The sequence below is a fragment of the Bufo gargarizans genome, chromosome 9, assembly GCF_014858855.1.
Source record: "Bufo gargarizans isolate SCDJY-AF-19 chromosome 9, ASM1485885v1, whole genome shotgun sequence".
Classification (NCBI taxonomy): Eukaryota; Metazoa; Chordata; class Amphibia; order Anura; family Bufonidae; genus Bufo; species Bufo gargarizans.
In genome coordinates, this window is record NC_058088.1 from 143,141,088 (window position 1) to 143,167,050 (window position 25,963).

At 45.5% G+C, this 25,963-nt stretch overlaps 1 protein-coding gene across 1 annotated transcript in view; it reads left to right on the plus strand.

The window, feature by feature from the left end:
• The window catches only part of LOC122946143 (radixin-like), a 138,543-nt gene that overhangs the window by 88,876 nt on the left and 23,704 nt on the right, over nt 1-25,963 (plus strand). Inside the window, exons 3-6 of the mRNA XM_044305537.1 lie at nt 21,576-21,671; nt 22,196-22,470; nt 23,184-23,267; nt 25,682-25,828. Coding sequence (XP_044161472.1) covers nt 21,576-21,671; nt 22,196-22,470; nt 23,184-23,267; nt 25,682-25,828 — 602 coding nt within the window. The remainder of the gene's footprint in view (nt 1-21,575; nt 21,672-22,195; nt 22,471-23,183; nt 23,268-25,681; nt 25,829-25,963) is intronic.

Consider the following 25,963-nt stretch of genomic DNA (forward strand, 5'->3'; position numbering starts at 1 on the left):
ACCATGGTAGGCGCATAAAAGAACATCGAAAGTTGATAGAGAAGATATCCAATTGGTTCAAGGCCGTCACGATGACTTGCGATATGTTTGAGCAGTATGTGTGCACATGCCTACACGTACTGACTGATTGGTCTTTTCCCTTCAACTTCTGGGTCTCCAAATTGGGCACATGGCCTGAGCTTGCCCTTTACGCCTTGGAGGTGCTGGCCTGCTCTGCAGCAAGTGTATTGTCTGAACATTTGTTTAGCACGGCAGGAGGGGGTTATCAAAGGAAAGCGCAGCTGTCTGTCCACAGCCAATGTGGACAAGCTCACATTCATTCACCACCTCCCGATCGCTGTACGCACGGATGCGTCCGGGAGGTGGTTGATTTACTCCTCCTGGACGCATCGGCACGTCATCTCGCAATAGCCGAGATTTCCTGTGAACGCGCGCACTCACAGGAACGGAAGGTAAGCGAGTGGATCTCCAGCCTGCCAGCGGCGATCGCTCGCTGGCAGGCTGGAGATGTGATTTTTTTTTTTTTACCCCCTAACAGGTATATTAGACGCTGTTTTGATAACAGCGTCTAATATACCTGCTACCTGGTCCTCTGGTGGTCCCTTCTGTTAGGATCGACCACCAGAGGACACAGGTAGCCGTGTAAAGTAGCACCAAACACTACACTACACTACACCCCCCCTGTCACTTATTAACCCTTTATGAACCACTGATCACCCCATATAGACTTCCTAATCACCCCCCTGTCATTGATCACCCCCCTGTAAGGCTCCATTCAGAGGTCCGTATGATTTTTACGGATACATGGATCGGATCCGCAAAACGCATACGGACGTCTGAATGGAGCCTTACAGGGGGGTGATCAATGACAAGGGGGTGATCACGCATATAGACTTCCTGATCACTTCCCTGTCATTGATCACCCCCCTGTCATTGATCACCCCCCTGTAAGGCTCCATTCAGACGTCCGTATGATTTCTACGGATCCACTGATACATGGATCGGATCCGCAAAACACATACGGACGTCTGAATGGAGCCTTACAGGGGGGTGATCAATGACAGGGAGGTGATCACCCATATAGATTCCCTGATCACCCCCCTGTAAGGCTCCATTCAGACGTCCGTATGATTTTTACGGATCCACTGATACATGGATCGGATCCGCAAAACGCATACGGACGTCTGAATGGAGCCTTACAGGGGGGTGATCAATGACAAGGGGCCGATCACGCATATAGACTTCCTGATCACTTCCCGGTCATTGATCACCCCTCCTGTAAGGCTCCATTCAGACGTCCGTATGTGTTCTGCGGATCCGATCCATGTATCAGTGGATCCGTAAAAATCATACGGACGTCTGAATGGAGCCTTACAGGGGGGTGATCAATGACAGGGGGGTGATCAGGGAGTCTATATGGGTCATCACCCCCCTGTCATTGATCACCAATTTTTTTTTTTTTTTTTTTTTCTTACAAAGTCTCATATTCCACTAACTTGTGTCAAAAAATAAAATCTCACATGAACTCACCATACCCCTCACAGGATCCAAATGCGTAACATTTTTTAGACATTTATATTCCAGACTTCTTCTCACGCTTTAAGGCCCCTAAAATGCCAGGGCAGTATAAATACCCCACATGTGACCCCATTTCGGAAAGAAGACACCCCAAGGTATTCCGTGAGGGGCATATTGAGTCCATAAAAGATTTACATTTTTGTCCCAAGTTAGCGGAAAGGGAGACTTTGTGAGAAAAAATAAAACAAAATCAATTTCCGCTAACTTGTGCCCCAAAAAAATTTCTATGAACTCGCCATGCCCCTCATTGAATACCTTGGGGTGTCTTCTTTCCAAAATGGGGTCACATGTGGGGTATTTATACTGCCCTGGCTTTTTAGGGGCCCTAAAGCGTGAGAAGAAGTCTGGGATCCAAATGTCTAAAAATGCCCTCCTAAAAGGAATTTGGGCCCCTTTGCGCATCTAGGCTGCAAAAAAGTGTCACACATGTGGTATCGCCTTACTCAGGAGAAGTTGGGGAATGTGTTTTGGGGTGTCATTTTACATATACCCATGCTGGGTGAGAAAAATATCTTGGTCAAATGCCAACTTTGTATGAAAAAATTGGAAAAGTTGTCAAGATTATTTTTACGTATTTTGTTATTTGAAGTAATTTCCCTATCCACATTTGTTTGCAGAGGACTTGCCATGCTCTTAACCACATTTTGCTCCCTTTTGCAGCCCTCTAGCCCTTTCCATGACTCTTAGAGCCATTTTAGTGCTCCAAAGTTCGGGTCCCCATTGACTTCAATGGGGTTCGGGTCCCAAACTCAAACTTTTTTGTGAAGTTTGGCCGAACCCAAACATGCAGGTGTCTGCTCAACTCTAATTACATTACACCTGTATTGTAATGCATTGCCTGTTAGTGTATTACACTGAGTAATACACTAACAGTATGCCTAGGCAACTCAGCCTGGGGCTGGATTTCCCTGGCCCCCGTAGAAGGTAAGTCCTGATGCCGTGCAAGGCATTGTGCAGCCTTTGTATGACATCGGTCTGCCTTGTCACCCATCGTGTCCCCACCACAGCAGCTCCCTAACCCGCTGCATGCACCTTCTATGCCGCGGTCAGTGCTGATACAGCAGGGGCCCGGCTATCGGGACTGCCGGGCCCTTGCAGTGATCGGGCAGGCACTGCTCCGGTGACTGCCCGATCACCATGACGTAATAGTACGTCAAAATGCATCAAGTGACTAGCCGCCATAACGTACTATTACGTCATGTGGTATGTCGGGAAGGGGTTAAACGGGAATAAGGTGTATTATTTTATTTACTGCTTTGTTTCATCTTCTTCTGATGTGTTTGTAGAAGTTGAGGGATGCAGGACATTTAATTGCATTTCTGTCTTTAAATTTCAGAAAAAAACATTAGCAATTTTGCTTTTACAGTTTTTAATGATCTGAAACCAGTAACCTTTCATAGGCCTCATAATAAAATGTCTGGAAAAAAAAGTGCAAACCAAAAGACTCGGGCCTCATCCTACCATAATCACAATGTGGGTAGCAGCACCAGCCATCCGTCCAGTAGTAGTAGGCTACAGTTCTCCCTGGCTCCCGAAAGGCGCAACCTTTGTTGTTGAGGACAAAGGATGAGATTGTGGACTGGATGGCTCTCTCCTCTTCTCAGTCACAGCAGGATGACATGGAGGTGACTTCTGAGTCTAACACCATGCTTTGGAGCCAGGGTTGACAACATTCCTGCTGTTCCTCCTTGTGTATTGGACAGGTCCAGGGAGCCAGATCGGGGTGCTGAGGAGGTGGCATCAGAGGAGGATGTCGGTGGTAATAAAGATCAGAGGCAATGTATGACAATAGCTTCCCAAAAAACAAGCGTGGCCAAATCTGCTTCTATTTTGGTGATGCCACTAATACTGTTGAGGCAGGCTCAAAACGTCCCAGACCTAGCTTGCCTGCCTCTAGCTCTGTGCAAGCAACTCCAGTATGGTGTTTTTTTTTTCTCCACAAGGCCGGCACACAAAACCTCAGCTGTGTGTAAGATCTGCAGGATTAAAATAAGCACTGGATGTTCAAACATTCCTTTTGTATTTTAAAGAAGTTATCCAAGACTAACAAATGCTCCTCCATATGCCTCACCCCTCGCACTCAATCTACTTACTTGGCTCCCTAGCATCGCAGGTGACTATCAGTGTCCCTGTCACTGCCTTTCATTGGCTGCTCCTCCCGACACCGGATGTTTTAATTTGAGCATTGGGAGAAGCAGCTGTGGCGGCGTGGGGAGCCAGGTAAGTAGATTCAGCATGAGGAGCCTGGCATATGGGGGAGCATTTGTTATTCTCAGATAACCCCTTTTAAGCAAAAACCATTTTTTTCTTTTCATCTTTTACATTTTCAAAAGAAAATGTAAAAGTACCAGAAGAAAAACGTGCTGTAAACGCTTTTTATGGCTAGCCAAGAGTCATTGAATTCTTGCATGCACTGCTCTTTTAAGGTCTATCCAAAAATTTTCAATAATGTTCAGATCAGGGGACTGTGAGTGCCATGGTGTAAAACCTTCAGCTGGCACCTTTTAGGGTAGTCTGTTATGGATTTTGAGGTGTGTCTAGGATCATTATGCATTTGTAGAAGCCATCCTTTTGTGACTGTCAGCTTTTTTACAATTGATGTTATGTTTGCTTCCAGAATTTGCTGGAATTTCATTGGATCCATTCCCACTTCCTGTGAAATGTTCCCTATGCCATTGGCTGTAACACAACCCCAAAGCATGATTGATCTACCCCATGGCTTAATGGTTGGAAAAGTATTCTTTTCATGAAATTCTCTGCCCTTTTTTATCCAAACATACCTTTGTGGCCGAAGAATTGTATTGTAACTTCATTAGTCCACAGGACTTATTTCCAAAATGCATCAGGCTTTTTTAGATGACCTTTTGCAAACTTCTGACTCTGAGTTTCGTGGTGAGAACGCAGAAGAGGTTTTCTTCTGATGACTCTTCCATGAAGGCTATATTTGTGCAGATGTGACCAGTAGGACAATGCACCACAACTCCAGAGTCTGCTGAATCTTTTTTAAGGTCTTTTGCAGTGAAGTAGGGGTCCTGATTTCCCTTTCTAGCAATCCTATGAGTAGCAGTCTCTGAAATTTTACTTGGTCTTCCAGGCCTTCTCTTGACCTCTGCTGTTCCTGTTAACGGCCATTTCTTAATTACATTTCGAATTGGCAACCTGAAACTGTTTTGCTATGTTTTTATAGCCTTCTCCTGCTTTGTGAGACTCAACCATTTTCATTTTCAGAGTGTTAGGCATTCGGTTAATGCATTGGAGTGTATGAGAGATTGCTTGTTATACAGGTAGTGCCCTATGGGAACTATAAAATAGTGTAAAAAAAAAAATGTTTAAAAAAATATATATAGAAATTTAAAACACGCCCCTTTCCTTAAAATTTTAATAAAAAAATGCAAACAAGTCAGTTTTACTGTATATGAAGCGCCGTAAAAACTAAACCCATAAAGCATTTTTTTCAAATTTCACTGCATATAGAATTTTTTTCCAGCTCCCATCTACATCGTATGCAATATTAATCTGCTTCTTAATTAGAAACTGCAATTTTTCCCACAAAAAAACAAGCCCTCATATAGCTATTTAAATGGAAAAGTAAAAAAGTTATGGCCCCAGAAATGCAGGTAGTGAGAAATGAAAACAGAAAAACCCCTATAAGGCTAAAGGGTTAGTCTGAGGTCTTGGTAAAGGTTATAAGTGTGCTAATCTCCTTGGGTTCCAATACTTTTGCAAGGTATTCATTTTTTATTTTTCTTAAACTTGCTTAACTTAACAGTAGTTTTGACCAGGCGTGAACACTGTAGGTACCAGGGCTGTATTAAAGCACATGAGGTGGCATCACCGAGCCTGTGGGAAAATATAACTTGCCTGCATTCCCAATGGAAACAAGTCTATCCTCCTGTGTTTTTTTGTTTGTGGCAGCCAGCCTGCATTCCCAAGAGAACAGTGTCCTTGTTAACATCATCAGCTGCTTCTTCTCCTGCTCAGACTTCTACTCCTCCTCGTCCTCCACTCCATCGTGAGAGCTCTGTAACAGAGCGTGTGGTCCTGAGAAAACTATTCGCGTCCAGCAATTAGCATATGTGCAAGTTGAACTTCCACCTGGCCAAGTTGCTAGCAGTTCAGTTACTGTCATACCACTTAGGCATCTTTCACATGGGCGAGATTTCCGAACAGGTGCGATGCGTGAGGTGAACGCATTGCATCCGCGCTGAATCCGGACCCATTCATTTCTATGGGGTTGTGCACATGAGCGGTGATTTTCACGCATCACTTGTGTGTTGTGTGAAAATCGCAGCATGCTCTACTTTGTGCGTTTTTCACGCAACGCAGGCCCCATAGAAGTGAATGGGGCTGCGTGAAAATCGCAAGCCTCCGCTAGCAAGTGCGGATGCGGTGGAATTTTTCACACACGGTTGCTAGGAGACAATCGGGGTGGGGACCCGATTCCCTTATGACATGGTTATATTATGGCTTAATACAGAATACTTAGTAAAATAGGGCTGGAGGGGTTAAAGAAAATTAAAAATAATTTAACTCGCCTTAATCCACTTGTTCGTGCAGCCTGGCTTCTCTTCTGTCTTCATATTTGCTGTGCAGTAGGAAAAGGACCTGTGGTGATGTCACTGCACTCATCACATGGTCCGTCACATGATCCATCACCATGGTGGTGGACCATGTGATGAGCACAGGGATATCATCAAAGGTCCTTTACCCAGGTCCTGAAGAAATAAGAGAAGCCGGGCTGCGCGAACAAGTGGATTAAGGTGTTAAATTTTTTTTTTTAACCCCCTCCATCACTAAGCATTCTGTATTAAAAGGTATGCAAGTGCGCTACATTAACCACAATTAAGGCCTCTTTTACACGGGCGTCATGGTTTTGGGCCGGATAAGATGCATGTGTCGCGGGAAAATGCACGATTTTTCAGCTCGAGGAAAAAAAATACAATCTACACAACACCTAACCCAAACCCGAACTTCTGTGAAGAAGTTCGGGTTTGGGTACCAAACATGCCGATTTTTCTCACGCGTGTGCAAAACGCATTAAAATGTTTTGCACTCGCGCTGAAAAATCGTGCATTTTCCCGCGACGCACCCGCATCTTATCCGGCCCAAAACCATGACGCCCGTGTGAAAGAGGCCTTGGTTGTGGATAATGTAGCGCACTTGTATACCCTTTTCCCAAATTAAATTTTTCTTGCCTGTGCAGTCTGTTGGGACTCCTGGCCAGGCAAGCTAGAGTGCCACGAAATTCTCTGATAAGTGTCTTGGTCTCATCGATCAGCAAATGTGGCGCTCTTCTATGCCTTCACCAAAATGTAATTCTGCTGTATGATGGTCATACTTCTGGACAGCTCTGTATTTCTGTAATGTTTAAAATGTTCTTGTTCACTAAATGACTGGCCCTTCCCTGGCACATACCGTGTTCCCTGACCCCATGGACTTCTGGGCAGGCAGAATAGAACAGTGTCCGACTTCCAGTGTCCTCTTGGAGAGGGTTTTCAGCGCGACACCCAAACAGACTAAGTTGTCCTCCGCCAAATAATCACTGAACGAGACATGGATCCATGAGGATTTTCACACTGCTCTGCCTCAGGTCGATTCATAGATCTAGCCTTGCTGACGGTTGCCCATCATGCCACTGTTCTGTCCGCCTGCCTACCATTATGTTTAATACTGTGTGGCTGCCACTGCAGCTGCTATTTCCTGCTGCTAATCCCCTACTGCCACTTCCATTATCCTTACACAGCCACCAGTGCTACAACTATACAAATCCCAAATCTACTCCCTTGTGTGTTGCATGCTGTGCTGCTCCTGCTGCCACTACTATTGCAGCAGGAAGCCGCAATTACCCTTTCCACATCCACACTGTTCTGCTGTTGCTCCCGATTTAAGAGGAGCATTTTTTCCAGTTTTGTTTAGAACAAGCCACTCTTCCTGACAGTTAATACCTCTGCGTTTTTTGAGAATTTGCATGTATAAATATGGCAAGTATTCTGACCCCATTGAGGGTTAATATTTGGACACTTGTGAAGAATGAGTCATTCTTTTTTCTGGCAATTAACATTTGAGTGTGTCTAACTACACGCAGGCATTTTGCCCCCATTGAGGCATTATATTTGGATACTTGGTCCCAACGAGCCATTGTTTTTCCCCCATAATACCATGTTTGTTTAAACCGATCATCACTATCTTAGGCTAGTTTCACACTAGCGTTCGTCGGTCCGCTCGTGAGCTCCGTTTGAAGGAGCTCACGAGCGGACCCGAACGCCTCCGTCCAGCTCTGATGCAGTCTGAATGGAGCGGATCCACTCAGACTGCATCAGTCTGGCGGCGTTCAGCCTCCGCTCCGCTCGTCTCCGCACGGACAGGCGGACAGCTGAACGCTGCTTGCAGCGTTCAGCTGTCCGCCTGGCCGTGCGGAGGCGAGCGGATCCGTTCAGACTTACAATGTAAGTCAATGGGAACGGATCCGCTTGAAGATGTCACCCTATGGCTCAATCTTCAAGCGGATCCGTCCCCCATTGACTTTACATTGAAAGTCTGAACGGATCCGCTCAGGCATCTTGCGCACTTAGAAAATTTTCTAAGTTATTAATGCAGACGGATCCGTACTGAACGGAGCCTTCGTCTGCATTAATATGATCGGATCCGTTCAGAACGGATCCGATCAAGCGCTAGTGTGAAAGTAGCCTTATCGGTGGTGGTCCGACACCCGGGATCCCCACCGACACTCCTGTGAACGCCTCGCCCTTATCTCAGCTTTTCCTAGGCAAGTGACGAAACATTCATCTGCTTTTCACACAAGCCCCATTCGCTTCTCTGAACCAGGGATGCATGAACAATGCACAACATAGAACGTGCTGCTATTTGTCCTGATGGGTGAAAAGACGACGCTCATGTACACACAGACCCATTGAAATGAATTGGCCAGGATTCAGTCTGGATGCACAGAAAATGAACGGAAAACTTGCGCATGTGAAAGAGCCCAACGGTGTTGCCACGCATAGTTTTTTGTCATAGCGGGTTGTTTTGGCGGGTTGTGTTTCTTTCCAAATAGTGTTTGAGCACAGGCCTTTTTAATGGCATGTTCCGCTGCAGAACACTGTGCAGAAAATACATTGGTAAAAAAGCACCTTTAACCAATGGATGTGTATTGGACGGACAAAACGTCAGAAAAGGAGGGAAAATGCAATACCCAGAGCATACTGCGGCTAAAAAAACTCCGGTATCAGAAAATGCCACAGCAAAAAATGCCCGTTTTTCTTCTGTGTTTAATATTTATTTATTTTTTGCCTGAATAAAGCAGCAAAAACTGCTGGTAAAAATAAAATAGTAGAGTTTCTAGAAAACTCTGCCCAAACAGAAGCAGATTATATGGATTGAGAAAGTTCGGCCTCTTTGGGAAGCAGCTGTTGGAGAGCTCTGTCACAGCTGCACAGGCTCCAGCGGCCAGAGGAATGGATTGGGCGTTGTCTCCTGGTAGACATGATGAAGAATGAGACTTGTTAACTGTTCCCTCAGCAGGAATTCCCCTTGTGCTGCTTAGTCTGGGTGGGGTTTCTAATTCTGTCTGTCTGGCCTCCTTCTTAAAATAAATGTCATTGCGCCCTTTCTAAAACTGTATTAATATTGGTCACTTCTTCCAACCATAGATGTTGGCATTTATAAATGTCAGCATATGTTATGGTTATGTGTCAGTGTCCAGGAAGCTGAGGCGTTGCTGTCCTGACTAGGGCTGCAACGTTTAATCGATGTAATCGATTATATTCGATAACTGGATTCGTTGTCGACGAATCCAGTTATCGAATAATCGCCGATTCGTTGCTATTCGGGCGGGCGGTCGCTGCATCTTTATTTTACCTTTTGACAATGACGCTCCCGCTCCTGTAACAGCCAGGCAGAGCGGACGGCGGCGTAACGTCACTCAATCACGTGACACGCCTGCTCCGCCTCCTTCATTCATGAAGTGGGCGGAGCAGGCGCGTCACGTGATTGAGTGACGTTACGCCGCCGTCCGCTCTGCCTGGCTGTTACAGGAGCGGGAGCGTCATTGTCAAAAGGTAAAATAAAGATGCAAGCGCCGGGGCTGTTAGGGGGAAGGGGGGTCTGTGTATAGCACTGCTATGGGGAGGGGGGGGAGGATCTGTCTATAGCACTGCTATGGGGAGGAGGGGGGGATCTGTCTATAGCACTGCTATGGGAAGGGGGGTCTGTGCACTGTTATGAGGAAAGGGATCTGTGCACTGTTATGCCCATAACACTGCACATATCCCCCTCTCCATAACTACGCCGTCCACAGATCCCCCATAATAGTGTCGTCCACAGATCCCCCATAATAGTGTCGTCCACAGATCCCCCATAAGTGTCGTCCACAGATCCCCCATAAGTGTCGTCCACAGATCCCCCATAAGTGTCGTCCACAGATCCCCCATAAGTGTCGTCCACAGATCCCCCATAAGTGTCGTCCACAGATCCCCCATAAGTGTCGTCCACAGATCCCCCATAAGTGTCGTCCACAGATCCCCCATAAGTGTCGTCCACAGATCCCCCATAAGTGTCGTCCACAGATCCCCCATAAGTGTCGTCCACAGATCCCCCATAAGTGTCGTCCACAGATCCCCCATAAGTGTCGTCCACAGATCCCCCATAAGTGTCGTCCACAGATCCCCCATAAGTGTCGTCCACAGATCCCCCATAAGTGTCGTCCACAATTTGTTTTAATATGGCCTTTGAACATAATTTTTCAAGTAAGATCATATAAACCTCTGTTTTGTAATTTTGTCGTTTTTCCCGATTAATCGATTAATCGTAGAAATTAATCGGCAACTAATCGATTATTCAAATAATCGTTAGCTGCAGCCCTAGTCCTGACATATATGAGCATATTTCTACAGTCTCGCAGAAGCACCAGAGAGCGGAGACATGAGCAGCTTAATGGGATGCATCTGTTGTGTGCACATAATCCACAAGTGCACATGCAGCATACGTTCACTGCCAATATTGTGTCCCCTTTCTCAGTCTGCTGGATCACCTATAACCTGTGCCCTGGATTCCTACTCCAGATGGCTGCACGCAGTTCTCCCTACATACCCTGTTGGGGCAGATGTAATGCTGTCTAATATTTAGACAACGGTCCAAGGCTTGGCTTACTTTTAACTGTTATTTTGCACCTAAAACAACTGGTGCATGCGATATTAAAGGTTGTCTGACGTCAGCAGCAGTCAGTAATGGCACTGAAAGTGCTCCTCCTAAAGAAACGTAGCCTCTTGCCTATTCACGTTCTTTCTGTTTTAGCACTGTGGGTCCTGTCCCCACTGCTTCCAGCCCGCTGTCGTCTGGAATTGTGACATTCTTTACTGTAACATCCATCACTGCAAGCAATCACTGGCCTTAGTGGCGACGTGTAGGGATGAGCCAACCGGAACTGCAAAGTTCGGGTTCGTACTGAACATTGCGGGTTAGAGCACCCAAACAAGCATTTTGCCGTGAAAATTCAGGTTCAGTATTTGGATACAGAATAAAGGTTGTTGTAAAGCTGCAGCACAGCCAGTCAACAAGCTTTTAAGCTGTGGGCCCTTGGAAACCACCACAGTCATGCCTAGTATTGGCATGGCTGTGATCGGCCAAGCGCAGCACGTGTATAAATTCCGGATCACATGTGGCACTGCCATTCTGCTCTAACTAGTGTAGGGACAAGACGCTGCTGCAGTGAGGGGACAGTGTTTGATCTGGATTTTAATTCTGTAGGTAACCTATAGCCATGCCATTTGTGGGGTGCAATACACCTCCTTTGCAATTGGGGCATACAAATACAATAGTTTATCTGGCTGTTAATTCTGTTGGTGACATAAACCCATTTTTTGAGGTGCAATGACCTCCTTTGCACCCGTGACATGGAAATGCAATAATCTGTCTGTTAATTGTGTGGGCGATATAAACCCATTTTTATGGGGGGGATGAAATACACCTCCTTTGCATCTGTGACATGGGAATACAATTGTTCATCTGTATGCCAATTTTGAGGGTGCCCTCAAAGAATGAGGAGAGCATCAGATAAGGGATATGGCCCTGGTCGTGAAGCTGCTGGTGTTGGTGGAACTTCTGCTGCAGGTAGAGGACATTGTCCATCTGAGCCAGCTACGCGTCCAAATGTAACACCTTCCTGTGGTGCACGTCTGAGACAAGACAGTCTGCGTCACGTTGTAGGCCCAAATACCGCTGTCCAAATGTTAAGGCCAGAACAAGTAGAGGCGGTAGTAGATTGGATGGTTGAGAGCTCCTTCACATTGTCTTCCACCCAGTCCCCTTCTGAAAGCGCGGAATTGGCATCGGTGGCTCATGGGCATCTGTGTTCCACCTCACCTCCTTGCACATCAGCCAAGCAGTCTGAGCCTCAAGTCATGCAGCAGTCACTTATGCTTTTTGATGACTCTGCTGGCGGGGGTTCTGTGGGGCACCCACCTAGCCCTGCCCCAGAAGTGTAAGAGATTGAGTGCACCGATGCCTAACCACTTATGTTTGAGGATGAGTACATGGCAAGACCACTGCAGCATGTCCCTGATGATGATGATGATGATGATGAAACACAGGTGTCAGTTGCTGCAGCTTTCTGCAGTGTGCAGACCAGCAAAGAAGGGCAGGGGTCAGGCGTGGCTGGAAGATGATGTGGAGGATGAGTTCCTAAACCCCATATGGAATAAAGGTCATCTGAGTGATGTGTGCAGTTTGGACGAAGAGGTGGTGGTCTTGCAGTGCCAGCCACACAGCAAAAGAGGGAGCAGGGTGCAAAAGCACAGTGGCTGGCCGTTAGCCAGTACGCCTACTACTGCCCACTGCGCCAAGGTACTGAGCACACCAAAGCCAGCACAAAGGAGTTCCCTCACGTGGCAGTTCATCAGGCAATGTGCTGATGGGCTGTTCGGGCATGCTGGCAGTTGTAGTTTTGCAACAGCTGGAGGGGCGCAGGTTGAGCATGCCTGGTCTATGGTGTCGCACTGTGACATACTGCGACACGACAATAGCAAAAAAATCCATCCAAGATGGACACTGTGACACCATAGACTATCATTATAAAAATTGTCACGCAACACATGTTGCAGTGTAGTTTTGCATATGCTGGAAAGACTGTGAGCAGCAGCAGGCGATAGTGGAGTTTCAGCTGCAGCATGCACGGGTGAGTCACTGCAGAACAGCACCACTTCATCATTAATGAGTGGGCCTTCATGTGGGACGTGTGTCGAGCTGTTTCGAGTACTCCACCAACATGGCCAGCGCTGATGACTCCGCCGTCAGCCTTAGGCCAAATGCACACGGCCGTTTTTCAACCACAGCCTGGATTCCTGCTGAGAGCAGGAGCGCACGGCGTCATTGGTTGCTATGATGCCGTGCGCTCCCTGCTGCCGCCACAGTACAGTAATACACTGGTATGATCTCCTTGGAAAAAAAGCTTCAGGTGATGATGGATGAGGTGGTTGCACAGGAGGAGGAGGAACATGGATCATTCACATGGGTTTTCAGGCCAGTTGTTCACGAGTGGCTCGGAGGGTGGGTTTCTGCACCAACATTCCAGCCAGGGCACAGTTTTGGAGGAGTTGGAGAAGGAAGTGTGTTCACAGCAGGGTGGCACCCAAAGGAGTTCACAGGCATCACTGGAGCATGGCTGGGGGATGCAGAGAACACAGACAATACTCCTTCCACTGAGGACAGCTTGTTGTTGCCTCTGGGCAGCCTGGCACACATGAGCAACTACATGCTGCAATACCTGCACAACGACCACGGAGTTGCCCTGTTTGTTTCTGATTATCATTACTGGTTGGCCACCCCGCTGGATCCCTGCTACAATGACAGCGTGCCCTCCTTACTTCCGTCACTGGAGCATGATCGGAAGATGCATGAATGCAAGCACATGCTGGTAGGCGCACTACTGACTGCGTTGCCACCTGACAGCGGGGGTGGAAGCACCTCAGAAGGGAGGGTTAGCATGGCCGAAATGTGGAAACCCTTCGCCAGCACGCCACAACATCCAGCACCACCATCTGATACGGACAGTCTTGGGCTACTTTCACACTTGCATTTTTGCCTGATCTGGCAGGGATCAGCAAAAATGCTTCTGTTACTGATAATACAACCATCTGCATCCACTTGTATTATTTTTAACATTGCGAGGATGGATCCATCATAAACACCATGGGGGACGGATCCATTTTCTATTGTATGTGGTTTGCTCTCCGGTATGAGAGAGAAACCAAATGGAAAGGAATGCATTTTGGAGCATTCCGTTTAGTTCAGTTACGTTTTGTCCCCATTGACAAAGAACGGGGACAAAATGGAAGCGTTTTTCTCCGGTATTGAGATCCTATGACTGACCTCAGTACCAGAAAGAGAAACACTAGTGTGAGAATGGCCTTAGCAGGAGGCAGTGCCCTGGCCTGCCCTGCGGCAAGTATATTGTCCGAACGCATGTTTAGCACAGCAGGGGGCATGATCACGGACAGGCTCATCCACCTGTCCACAGCCAACCTGGACAAGCTCTCACGTTCATTAAGATGAACCAGGCATGGATTCATCCCCACGTATGTGTGAATGCGGCCTATAGGGCTGCAGCTAACGATTATTTGAATAATCGATTAGTTGCCGATTAATTTCTACGATTAATCGGAAAAAACGACAAAATTACCAAACAGAGAGGTTTATATGATCTTACTTGAAAAATTATGTTCAAAGGCCATATTAAAACAAATTGTGGACGACACTATTATGGGGGATCTGTGGACGACACTATTATGGGGGATCTGTGGACGACACTATTATGGGGGATCTGTGGACGACACTATTATGGGGGATCTGTGGACGACACTATTATGGGGGATCTGTGGACGACACTATTATGGGGGATCTGTGGACGACACTATTATGGGGGATCTGTGGACGACACTATTATGGGGGATCTGTGGACGACACTATTATGGGGGATCTGTGGACGACACTATTATGGGGGATCTGTGGACGACACTATTATGGGGGATCTGTGGACGGCGTAGTTATGGAGAGGGGGATATGTGCACTGTTATGGGCATAACAGTGCACAGATCCCTTTCCTCATAACAGTGCACAGACCCCCCTCCCCATAGCAGTGCCATAGACAGATCCCCCCTCCCCCTAACAGCCCCGGCCCCGATGCTTGCATCTTTATTTTACCTTTTTACAATGACGCTCCCGCTCCTGTAACAGCCAGGCAGAGCGGACGGCGGCGTAACGTCACTCAATCACGTGACGCGCCTGCTCCGCCCACTTCATGAATGAAGGAGGCGGAGCAGGCGTGTCACGTGAGTGAGTGACGTTACGCCGCCGTCCGCTCTGCCTGGCTGTTACAGGAGCGGGAGCGTCATTGTAAAAAGGTAAAATAAAGATGCAGCGACCGCCCACCCGCCCGCCCGAATAGCAACGAATCGGCGATTATTCGATAACTGGATTCGTCGACAACGAATCCAGTTATCGAATATAATCGATTACATCGATTAATCGTTGCAGCCCTAGCGGCCTAATACTCTAGTATGTTAACTGAACCAAATTTACAGCATCATTGGTATCTGTTAGTCCCATGGTTGTGCTGTAACGCATGTAAGTAATACAGACCCATTATACAGTACACTTGGAATACACTGGTGTGAATACCATGAAATGGCTCCATGTTGTACTTATTCAGAATACGTTGCCTCAAATTCAGGCTACTTTCACACTTGCGTTCAGAGCGGATCCGACTGGGCTCTGCCCAGACGGATCCGCTCATATAATGCAGACTATGGGATCCGTTCAGAACGGATCCGTCTGCATTATATTGTAGAAAAAATTCTAAGTGTGAAAGTAGCTTCAGACGGATCCGTCCAGACTTTACATTGAAAGTCAATGGGGGACGGATCCGTTTGAAAATTGAGCCATATTGTGTCAACTTCAAACGCTCCGTCCCCATTGACTTACATTGTAAGTCCGGACGGATCCGTTTGCCTCCGCACGGCCACCGTTCGGGTGTCCGCCTGCTGAGCGGAGGCCAAACGCTGCCAGACTGATGCATTCTGAGCCGATCCGCGTCCACTCAGAATGCATTAGGGCAGTACGGATGCGTTCGGGGCCGCTTGTGAGAGCCTTCAAACGGAAATCACAAGCGGAGCCCCGAACGCTAGTGTGAAAGTAGCCTCATTCTGATTCACAAAGATTAGCCGCCTCTTGACCCATTTATAAACACTGTATGTGCCGTTCCCCGACCTGCAGAATGTCATTTTACAGGTTTTTTTAAAGGGGTTGTCCCACTTCATTAAATAGGGTTACATTAAATCATTGCCCCCCCACTGAACATTTCTTCTAATACATGTCATTAAAAAAAACATAGCATTCAGCCTAAAAACGCTGCTTTCACTCCCCTTTGTTTGTGCTGGTATCCCATGGATACGGCCGCACCTGCGCACTGGTAACTATTGCGATCCTACAGCCGGCCTCTCACTCACACTGTGAGCGCGCACGTCGCATAGTTCTGCGCATGCGCGGGGGCGCCCGATCATATCAATGTATTACTGTTTTCTTGTAGCAGGAGGGAGCGCACGGCGTCATAGCAACCGAGGACGCCGTGCGCTCCCTCCTGCCGCCGGAATACAGTGATACACTGCTATGATCTATAAGAGATGATGACATGATGTGCTGCTAATAAACATTGAGTGCGCCCCCCCCCCCCCAGTATAATATTCATTGAGTGCGGCCCCCCAGTATAATAAACATTGAGTGCGGCCCCACCCCCAGTATAATATACATTGAGTGCGGCCCCACCCCCAGTATAATATACATTGAGTGCGGCCCCACCCCCAGTATAATATACATTGAGTGCGGCCCCCCCCAGTATAATATACATTGAGTGCGGCCCCCCCCCCCCCAGTATAATATACATTGAGTGCGGCCCCCCCCCCAGTATAATAAACATTGAGTGCGGCCCCCCCAGTATAATAAACATTGGTGGCGCAATGGGAAGTGCCAATGAGGGTTAAAAAAATAAATAAAAAATTAACTCACCTCCACCAATTGATCGCGCAGCTGCCGGTCTCCTGTTCTTGCTTCAGGACCTGTGGTGACATCACTGAGCTAATCACATGGTCCATTACCATGGTGATGGATCATATGATGTACCATGTGATGACCACAATGATGTCACCACAGGTCCTTTGACAGGTCCTAAAGAAAGAACAGGAGACCGGCAGCTGCGCGATCAATTGGTGGAGGTGAGTTAATTTATTTTTTATTTTTTTTTAACCCTCATTGGCACTTCCCACTGCGCCACCAATGTTTATTATACTTGGGGGGGGGGGGGGCGCACTCAATGTTTATTATACTGGGGGGGGGGGCGCACTCAATGTTTATTATACTGGGGGGGCCTCACTCAATGTTTATTATACTGGGGGGGGGGGCTCACATACATTGTCGGCTCCAGAAGGATGACTCATCCACATGAACGAGCACGCAAGGACTGAGCTCTCAGGGTGAGTCATGAGGAGGCGTGGCCGGCCTTCACTCAACTGCCGGAGCCAAACCAGGAAGTTATCAGGACATCTACTGCTGGTAAGATTGAAAAAGCAAAGTGGGACAACCCCTTTAATGAAATTCAGTTGTGTGTTATATAGGTACAAGGAAAATCACAGATTGCGCCAAATGATAGTTAGTTTAGATACATCTTTGTGCTCTCTTGATTTTGGGACCTAGGAGTATAGTATGTTGTAGGCAGAATGTGCTGCTTGTATTTACAGTGGCAGTTTTGCACGCGCGTGAGAAAAATCGGCATGTTTGGTACCCGAACTTCTTCACAGAAGTTCGGGCTTGTGATCGGTGTTCTGTAGATTGTATTATTTTCTTTTATACCATGGTTATAAGGGAAAATAATAGCATTCTGAATACAGAATGCATAGTACAATAGCGCTGGAGGGGTTAAAAAATAATAATAATTTAACTCGCCTTACTCCACTTGCTCGCGAAGCCCGGCTTCTTTTCTGTGCTGTGTACAGGAAAAGGACCTGTGGTGACTCCAGCGCTATTGTACTATGCATTCTGTATTCAGAATGCTATTATTTTCCTTTTTATAACCATGTTATAAGGTAAAATAATAAAGATCGGGTCCCCATCCCGATCGTCTCCTAGCAACCGTGCGTGAAAATCGCACCACATCCGCACATGCTTACGATTTTCACACAACCCCATTCACTTCTATGGGGCCTGCGTTGCGTGAAAAATGCACAAAATAGAGCTTCCTGCGATTTTCACGCAACGCACAAGTGATGCGTGAAAATCACTGCTCATGTGAATAGCCCCATAGAAATGAATGGGTCCTGATTCAGTGCGGGTGCAATGCGTTCAACTCACGCATTGCACCCGCACGGAAAACTTGCCCGTGTGAAAGGGGCCTAAGTGTTTGTTCTTTCGGAGCCTAACATAAAACACATTTTGTTGAGACCAAACAAATCCACTGGAACATTTCCTCCATTACCAATAGTAATTTATTTAGACTGCACAGTGCATCCGAAGGTCCAGATTAGGAGTCCAAACTAAAAAGTAGAAGCCCTGGAACTATAGGATACAAAAAAAATCCAAATGGGGTGGAATTGGGGGAAAAAAATGCAATTTCCCTTTGCGGCAAAGCTGACCTGTGCCCTTCATTATCTGGGTCAGTATGATTACAATGATATCATAGATGTGTGTTTTATATGTCTGAATACTGTAAAAAGAAATTACAACTTTTTTTATATCACCATATTCTGACCTCCATAACCTTTTTTATAGTTATATCTACTGAGCTGTGTGAGGGCTATTTTTTTTTTTTTTTTTTTTTTTTTTTGTGGGACGATCTGTAGTTTTTATTGATACCATTTTGGATTGTGTATTACTTTTTGATCACATTTTATTAAAAAAATTTTGGGGGGAGGGGGGTGTAAGAGAAGCGATGAAAAAAATGGCGAATAGGACATTTTGATACTTTTTTCCATTACGCTATTTGCAGTATTGGGAAAAATATTTTAATAGTACAGGTGTTTTGGCCACGGTGATGCCCATGATTTTTATATAATTTTTTAGTTTTTTTATTATTATTATTCTAAGGAAAGGGGGATTAATTTTTTATTTTATTTATGTAGGTAGGAGGCTACAACACTCACTTTTTATTTTTATATATATTTAATATTGTCACACTCCATATAGGAGCATGGTAATACTTGAATTGCTCATTTCTTATGTTGGCCTGCCACCTGATGGCTAACATAAGAATGGCACCTTTAATATGCTAGGTCTCTTCAGAGAGACCCAGAGTATTAAACTCAATTGCAGGCATCCCTATTGGAGCGCTCTTCCAGGTTTTTCAAGGTTTCGATGCCGTAATCGCACTTGATCACAGCATCTAAACAGCATGATACGGCAGAGACCCACCGGCCATGACGCCCGCTGCATGCATGAGTGAGCGCCATGTTTACCCACCGTTCCAACACCGTGCATGTACGGCACTGGTAGCAAAGGTGTTAATGTACTTGTGCTACTTTTTCTGTGTCTCTCCGGAGAGCGAAAGAGTGGTCACTTGACTCTGCCCTCTGTGATTACGCCATTTCCTCTGACATTACAAAAAGGCCTTCCATGATTCCCTTTGTCAGAATCCCCAGCTGAATGGTCGTCAGCCCTATGTGATCTTGGAATGGGCTGTTAGGTGAAATGACCACTGCTTGTCATATGGAAGCTGAGGGAGGAGACAGCAAGCTGATGATGGAGGGTGTAGTGGGCCTTTATATTCCTGGCTGATCTTGCAGCACTATAGGAAGTGTTGTGGCTGCAGCTCATCTACGCCCACAACCTGGAAGTTTGGGTTGTAAGGTTGACAGATACACTATTGTGCTTTGTAGCACACTAGATGACAATTACAGAGTTAGGGTCTATTCACACGTCCGTAGAATGGGTCCGCATCTGTTCCGCAAACTGCGGAATGGGTGTTGACCCATTCATTCTCTATGGGGCAGGAATGGATGCGGACAGCACGCAGAGTGCTATCCACATTTCCGGAGCGCGCCACCCCCTGATCTTCCGATCTGTAGCTCCGGAAAAAATAAATAAATAGAACATGTCCTATTCTTGTCCGCAATTGCAAGAATATGCAGTTCTATGCGGGTGCCGGCCGCGTGTATTGCAGGTCCGCAATACACTACGCACGTGTGAATGGACCCTTAAAGGACTTTAAGAGCCTGCCTGACCCCTTTAAACCACATGTCTGTGGATAACAGATGTGTAGTGCGTGTTCTACAACTACATCACACGGATCCATTGCATTCAGTGTGTATATGCAGACTTTGATTCTATTCTGTGAATCTCAGTCTACAGAAAAAAAGGATATATCACTACTTCAGTCCATTTTCCAGGCCAAATATGACTTGAAAACTATGGGTCCATGAAAGCCACAGACAGTATATGGATACCTTCTGTGCTTGGTCCGTTTTTCAGACCATTTCTAGGACACGGTCTGGAAATCCCTTTTTCGGCTCTTCTGGCTAATCTGTAAATCCGTTTTTTTCTATGAATTGCTAACACTGTCTACCAGTTGCTGTGAAACAATTCCCAGCATGTACACTAAGGCTACTTTTACACTTGCGTTTTTGCCTGATATGGCAGGGATCCACAAAAGCACTTCCATTTGGCATAATACAACCGTTTGCATCCGTTGTGAAAGGATCCAGTTGTATTATCTTTAAAATAGCCATGACGGGTCCGGCATTAAAGAGGACCTTTCACCGATTATGACACTGTGAACTAAGTATACAGACATGGAGAGCGGCGCCCAGGGATCTCACTGCACTTACTATTATCCCTGGGCACCGCTCCGTTCTCCCGCTATTCCCTCCGGTATCTCCGGCCACTAAGTTATAGTAGGCAGAGATTTCAGTCACTAAGTTATGGTAGGCGGAGTCTGCCCTTGTTCTGCTCTAGCGCTGGCCAATCGCAGCGCAGAGCTCACATCCTGGGAGGTTATTTTCTCCCAGGCTGTAAGCTCTGCAATGCGATTGGTCAGCGCTACAGCAGAACAAGGGCAGACTCCGCCTACTATAACTTTGTGACCAGAGATACCGGAGGGCATAGCGGGAGAACGGAGCGGCGCCCAGGGATAATAGGTGCAGTGAGATCCCCAGGCGCCGCTCTCCATGTCTGTATACTTAGTTCAGTGTCATAATCTGTGAAGGGGTCCTCTTTAAAGCCATTGTAAATCAATGGCTGCCAGAGCAATTTTCTATTCTGTCCGAGAAAACTTGCAGCGGTTTCCTGTCCGGTATGGGAACATTCTGGTGCACTCCATTCTGTTTAGTTACATATTGTCCCTATTGACAATGAATAGGGACAAAACAGAAGCGTTTTTCTCTGATAATGAGAACCCCTTACTGGATCTCAATACCGGAAAAGTTAAACACCGGCTATTACCCGGCTGTTCTCGAAACTCCCATAGAAGTGACTGAAACATGCTGGGAATTGAAGTTTTCCAACGGCTGGAATGCTGGAAGATGTAGACACCTGGTGTAGTAACACGACCTATTGACCAGCAGTAAGGACGCCTTCACACACTACAGATTTTGTTGCAGATATTTCTGCGACTGAAAAAACATTCTGTTCTCAAGAATGGGACTTGCCGAAATCCATATGGAATGAGTAGAACTGATTTTCAGTCGCAGAAATGTCTACAACATAATCTGCAGTGTGTGAAGGCTCCCTAAGGCTTCTGCTTAACTGTTCCTAATTTCACTATTAAGTGACAAAGTTTCCTGGAATGCAATAATTTTCCATTGGATTGCTAGATAGTAAAAAGTTTAAAACATTACTACAAAACATCAATAATTGTCTATTAGTAATATGAGAATAACGCATATGTTTGTGGCTCAACCTCCATTTGTACAATACCAAACACAAACCCTGATCTTGTTGATTTAGAATTTTTGTCTTCTCCTAAGGTTGTGAAAACAATTGGACTTCGAGAAGTCTGGTTCTTTGGACTACAGTACCAAGATACAAAGGGTTTCTCAACATGGCTAAAACTCAACAAAAAGGTAACACCTTGTTCTGGTTTTTTTGTTATGACTTTCAAGAGTTATTTGGGTCTTCTGATAACGATGACATATCCTGAGGATACTGTAGGTCATCAGTATCTGATCGGCAGGGGTCCAGCACCCCCATCAGTCAACAGTTTGCAGGAGCTCCGGCATCGAAATCAGGCACCAGCAGTACACGGTTTCATCCACTATGTAATGGTGCGCCGGGTTACTCCAGCGCTGCTCCCAGTCACTTGCCTATTCGTAATGAAAGGGGTTTTCTACCTTTTTACATACCGATGACCTACTGTATCCTCTGGGAGATGAACTTCAGTAAGCTGGCACTCCCACTACACAGTGGACTGAGCCAACCAATAGTGGGGGTGTCGGATCCCCACCAATCTGATATTGATGACCTCCTCAGAGAAAGCAGTGATTGCTTGTGATGTAGTTTCATCTGCTGCAGCATTGACAGTTGCTTTTGTATAGATGTCTACAGCTTCTTTATATCATACACAGTACTATTGATGTTCTTTAATCAGGTCACTGCTCAGGATGTACGGAAAGATTCTCCATTACTTTTTAAGTTTCGTGCCAAATTCTATCCGGAGGATGTTTCTGAGGAACTAATCCAAGATATCACCCAGCGACTGTTCTTTCTCCAAGTGAAGGAAGGCATTCTGAATGATGACATTTACTGTCCACCAGAAACTGCAGTTCTCCTGGCTTCATATGCCGTGCAGGCCAAATATGGGGACTTTAACAAAGACGTGCAAAAAACAGGCTATTTGTCACAAGACAAGCTGCTTCCTCAGAGGTATGCATATACAGAATTTTCATTCTACTTTAGATTTTGTCAATTATTCAAATATTTTCAAATCAATGTTCTGGTCTATTTGTTACTTTTGTAGTAATCCCCAAAAATTCTTCACTAGAAATTTCAAAAAGCTATGGTGATGCTCTATGGCATCACTGGATATACTAAATGAACACTACACACACAATAGAATATCACAAGTGTACCCAAGCATTTCGGACTTGTCATAGATACATTGCATTGTGATTGGTTGTGTTCAGGGTCCTGAGACTCCATAAGAATGAAGAGGGACAGGTGTCATGCCCTGTTGGCTCCTGGTGCCTTTCTGCTAAAGTGCACAGGCTATATACAAAAAAATTGGAAATTGTGTAATAGTTTTATTTTGGAGTAAGGCTGTTGTCACACTCTAGACCTGTGCACCTGTTAAGGGTTTGTGACATGTTGAGGATTTGATACTGATTTTTTGGAGTCAACAATCCGCATCCCATGCGTATGAAAATCTGTAACAAATTAAGTGGCTTTTGTCATTTTTGTGCATGCAGGACTTCTTTTTGTCCGGCCAAAAGCCATTATATACAATGGGGATCCACTGCGCGAATGTGTCCGGCTATGCCGGGGTAGTCTGTTCCAGCAGGGAAACAGACTAGCGGAGTTCAATGACAGGGATGTGAACTTATCATAAGAGGTTGTAATGTTCTGCTTTCTCTGTCTAGAGTTCTGGAACAGCACAAACTTACTAAAGAGCAGTGGGAGGAAAGAATCCATGTCTGGCATGAAGAACACAGGGGCATGCTAAGGTAACGGACGACTGGGATGGCAAATAAGAGGTGGTAACATTTGTTATGTTTGCAAGACTCCGTTTCTGCTGCACCAAAAGTATCACAGTAGGGTTCTATGGTGGCCGCAGTTTGTTTCAGTAGAATTGCAGGGGCCCTGGATGTTGTGGGCTTTAACCCCTTAGTGACCACCCATATACCTTTTTACGGCGCAAAACCAAGAAGAAGTATAAGTATGTAAGTGCCAAACTGCTTTCATAATGAGACCAGACACACAAGTTGGTTTCTTGAAAGCATCTTCTCATCCCTCCTAGAGCCAGAGTAGAATAGAGCCTTTATTCAAGCTACATTCACTTAAATACCAAACATGACATCGCAAAAAGGGTGTTCCTTCAGAAGAGACTATTGGCTCCTTAACTTAATAGGAGTTGTTTCAGCAACTTCAACTCTGAGTTCAGATTTGAAAACTGCAACTTAATTTTCCCCCAGTGATCTTAAGTGCTGATGTGTGTGAAGGCTGGCTGGGGTCTCGTGTAGGTCGTCAGGGCAGCCAGGTGCCTCTCTGGCGCAGCCTGCTGTTCAATGTCGGAATAGCACTGATATTAAAATGCAGTGCACTATAGAGATAAGGCTACTTTCACACTTGCGTTTGAGGTTCCGCTTGTGAGATCCGTTTGAAGGCTCTCACAAGCGGCCCCAAACGGATCCGTACATCCCCAATGCATTCTGAATGGATGCGGATCCATTCAGAATGCATCAGTTTGGCTCCGTTCCGCCTCCATTCCGCTCAGGAGACTGACACCCAAACGCTGCTTGCAGCGTTTTGGTGTCCACCTGGCCGTGCAGAGCCAAACAGATCCGTCCTGACTTACAATGCAAGTCATTGGGGACGGATCCATTGCAAACTGATCCGTCCCCCATTGACTTTCAATGTAAAGTCAGGAGTCCCTATTAATATACCATCGGATCGGAGTTTTCTCCAATCCGATGGTATATTTTAACTTGAAGCGTCCCCATCATCATGGGAACGCCTCTATGTTAGAATATACCATCGGATTTGAGTTAGATCGTGAAAACTCAGATCAGACAGTATAGTCTAACACAGAGTGGGGTTTTATTGCAAAAAAGTAGTAAAACGGAAAAAAAAAAATACAGTATATGTATTTGGTATCTCTGTAATCGTAGTGACCCAGAGAATAAAGATATATTATGTTATTTATACCGAAAAATGAACGCCATAAAATGTATTCCCATCGCCCTCCCATAAAGAGTTAATAAAAGTTAATCAAAAAGTTATGTGTACCCCAAAATTAAAAACTACAACTTGTCCCACAAAAAACAAGCCCTCATAAAGCTATATAGATGGGGGAAAAAAAGGGAAGAAAAACTTTTGGTCAGTAAGGCCCAAAACAGGCTGTTCAAGGGGTTAAAACATGTTGGAATTGTTAAGCAATTGGATAGAAAATTAAAATAGTAAACCTACTGGGGGAGATTTGTGCCATAGCCACGGGTGGCCTGCTGTTTCTTATAGCAGACACCTGCAGCTAATGTCCACAACCGGCAGTAATGCAGATCGGGGACATTTAACCCCTCAGATGCTGTGGTCAATCCTGACCATGGCATCTGAGCGCATGAAAAACTGGAAGTGCACGCTTCCGGTGATGCTCCGGCTCCCCCGTGCGGCGATCAGAGGAGCCGGAGCTTGTGTGCAGCAGCCCCTGTCTTTGTGAATGACAGGAGGCTGCTGCATAGTATTTTCTATGGAGCTCTTGCCTGTAATAGGGCGCCATAGGAAACTACCGTAGCAATTTTCTCATAGACTCCGATGCTAGTGCATTGGGGTCTATGAGAATAGAAATCTAATGATTGCTTGTTATAATTCCCTATGGGAACTATAAAAAAGTGTAAAAAAAATAAAAACATAAAAATTCAAATCGCCCCCCTTTTCCCAAAATAAGAATAAAAGAACGTAAACATTTTTAAAAATACACATCATGGGTGTCACGATGTGCGAAAACGCCCATAGTTTAAAAATATATTCCCCATACGGCAAACGGGAAAAAAGTGTTTCATTTTCTACAAAAATAAATAAAAAGTGATCAAAAAGTTATACACACCCCAGATCGCACTTGAAAAACATGAACCCCCACACAGCTCCGTACACATAATTACAATAAAAGTTAAAGGGCTCAAAATATGGCGATCAAAAAATTAAACTGATTTATTTTTATTTATTTTTTTCACATTTTTATTATTTTATCACAACGCAAGAAAAACTATACATATAAGGTATCGCCGGATTCGTGAGGTTTATCGCACATCAAACGTTGTAAATTAAAAACCCATAACCTGCTTTTTTTTTTTTTTCTCTCCACTAGGATCACTGATGCTTCTTATCCGTTTTTTAAATAAAGCTGTCTTAAACTGTTTTTTAGGGAGGATGCCATTCTGGAGTACCTGAAGATTGCTCAAGATCTGGAGATGTATGGCGTTAACTACTTCAGCATTAAGAATAAGAAGGGCTCTGAACTTTGGCTAGGAGTGGATGCCTTGGGACTGAATATTTATGAACAAAATGACAGGTAACACAAATATCTAGTTAATAGAAGTAGTTAGTGTTTTTATTAGATTCATTATCTTATGAAGATCATGAAAATTTAGTATAAAAGCAGCCAATGCTTGGTGATGTCCACAGCCGCTGACTCTATGTGCAATAG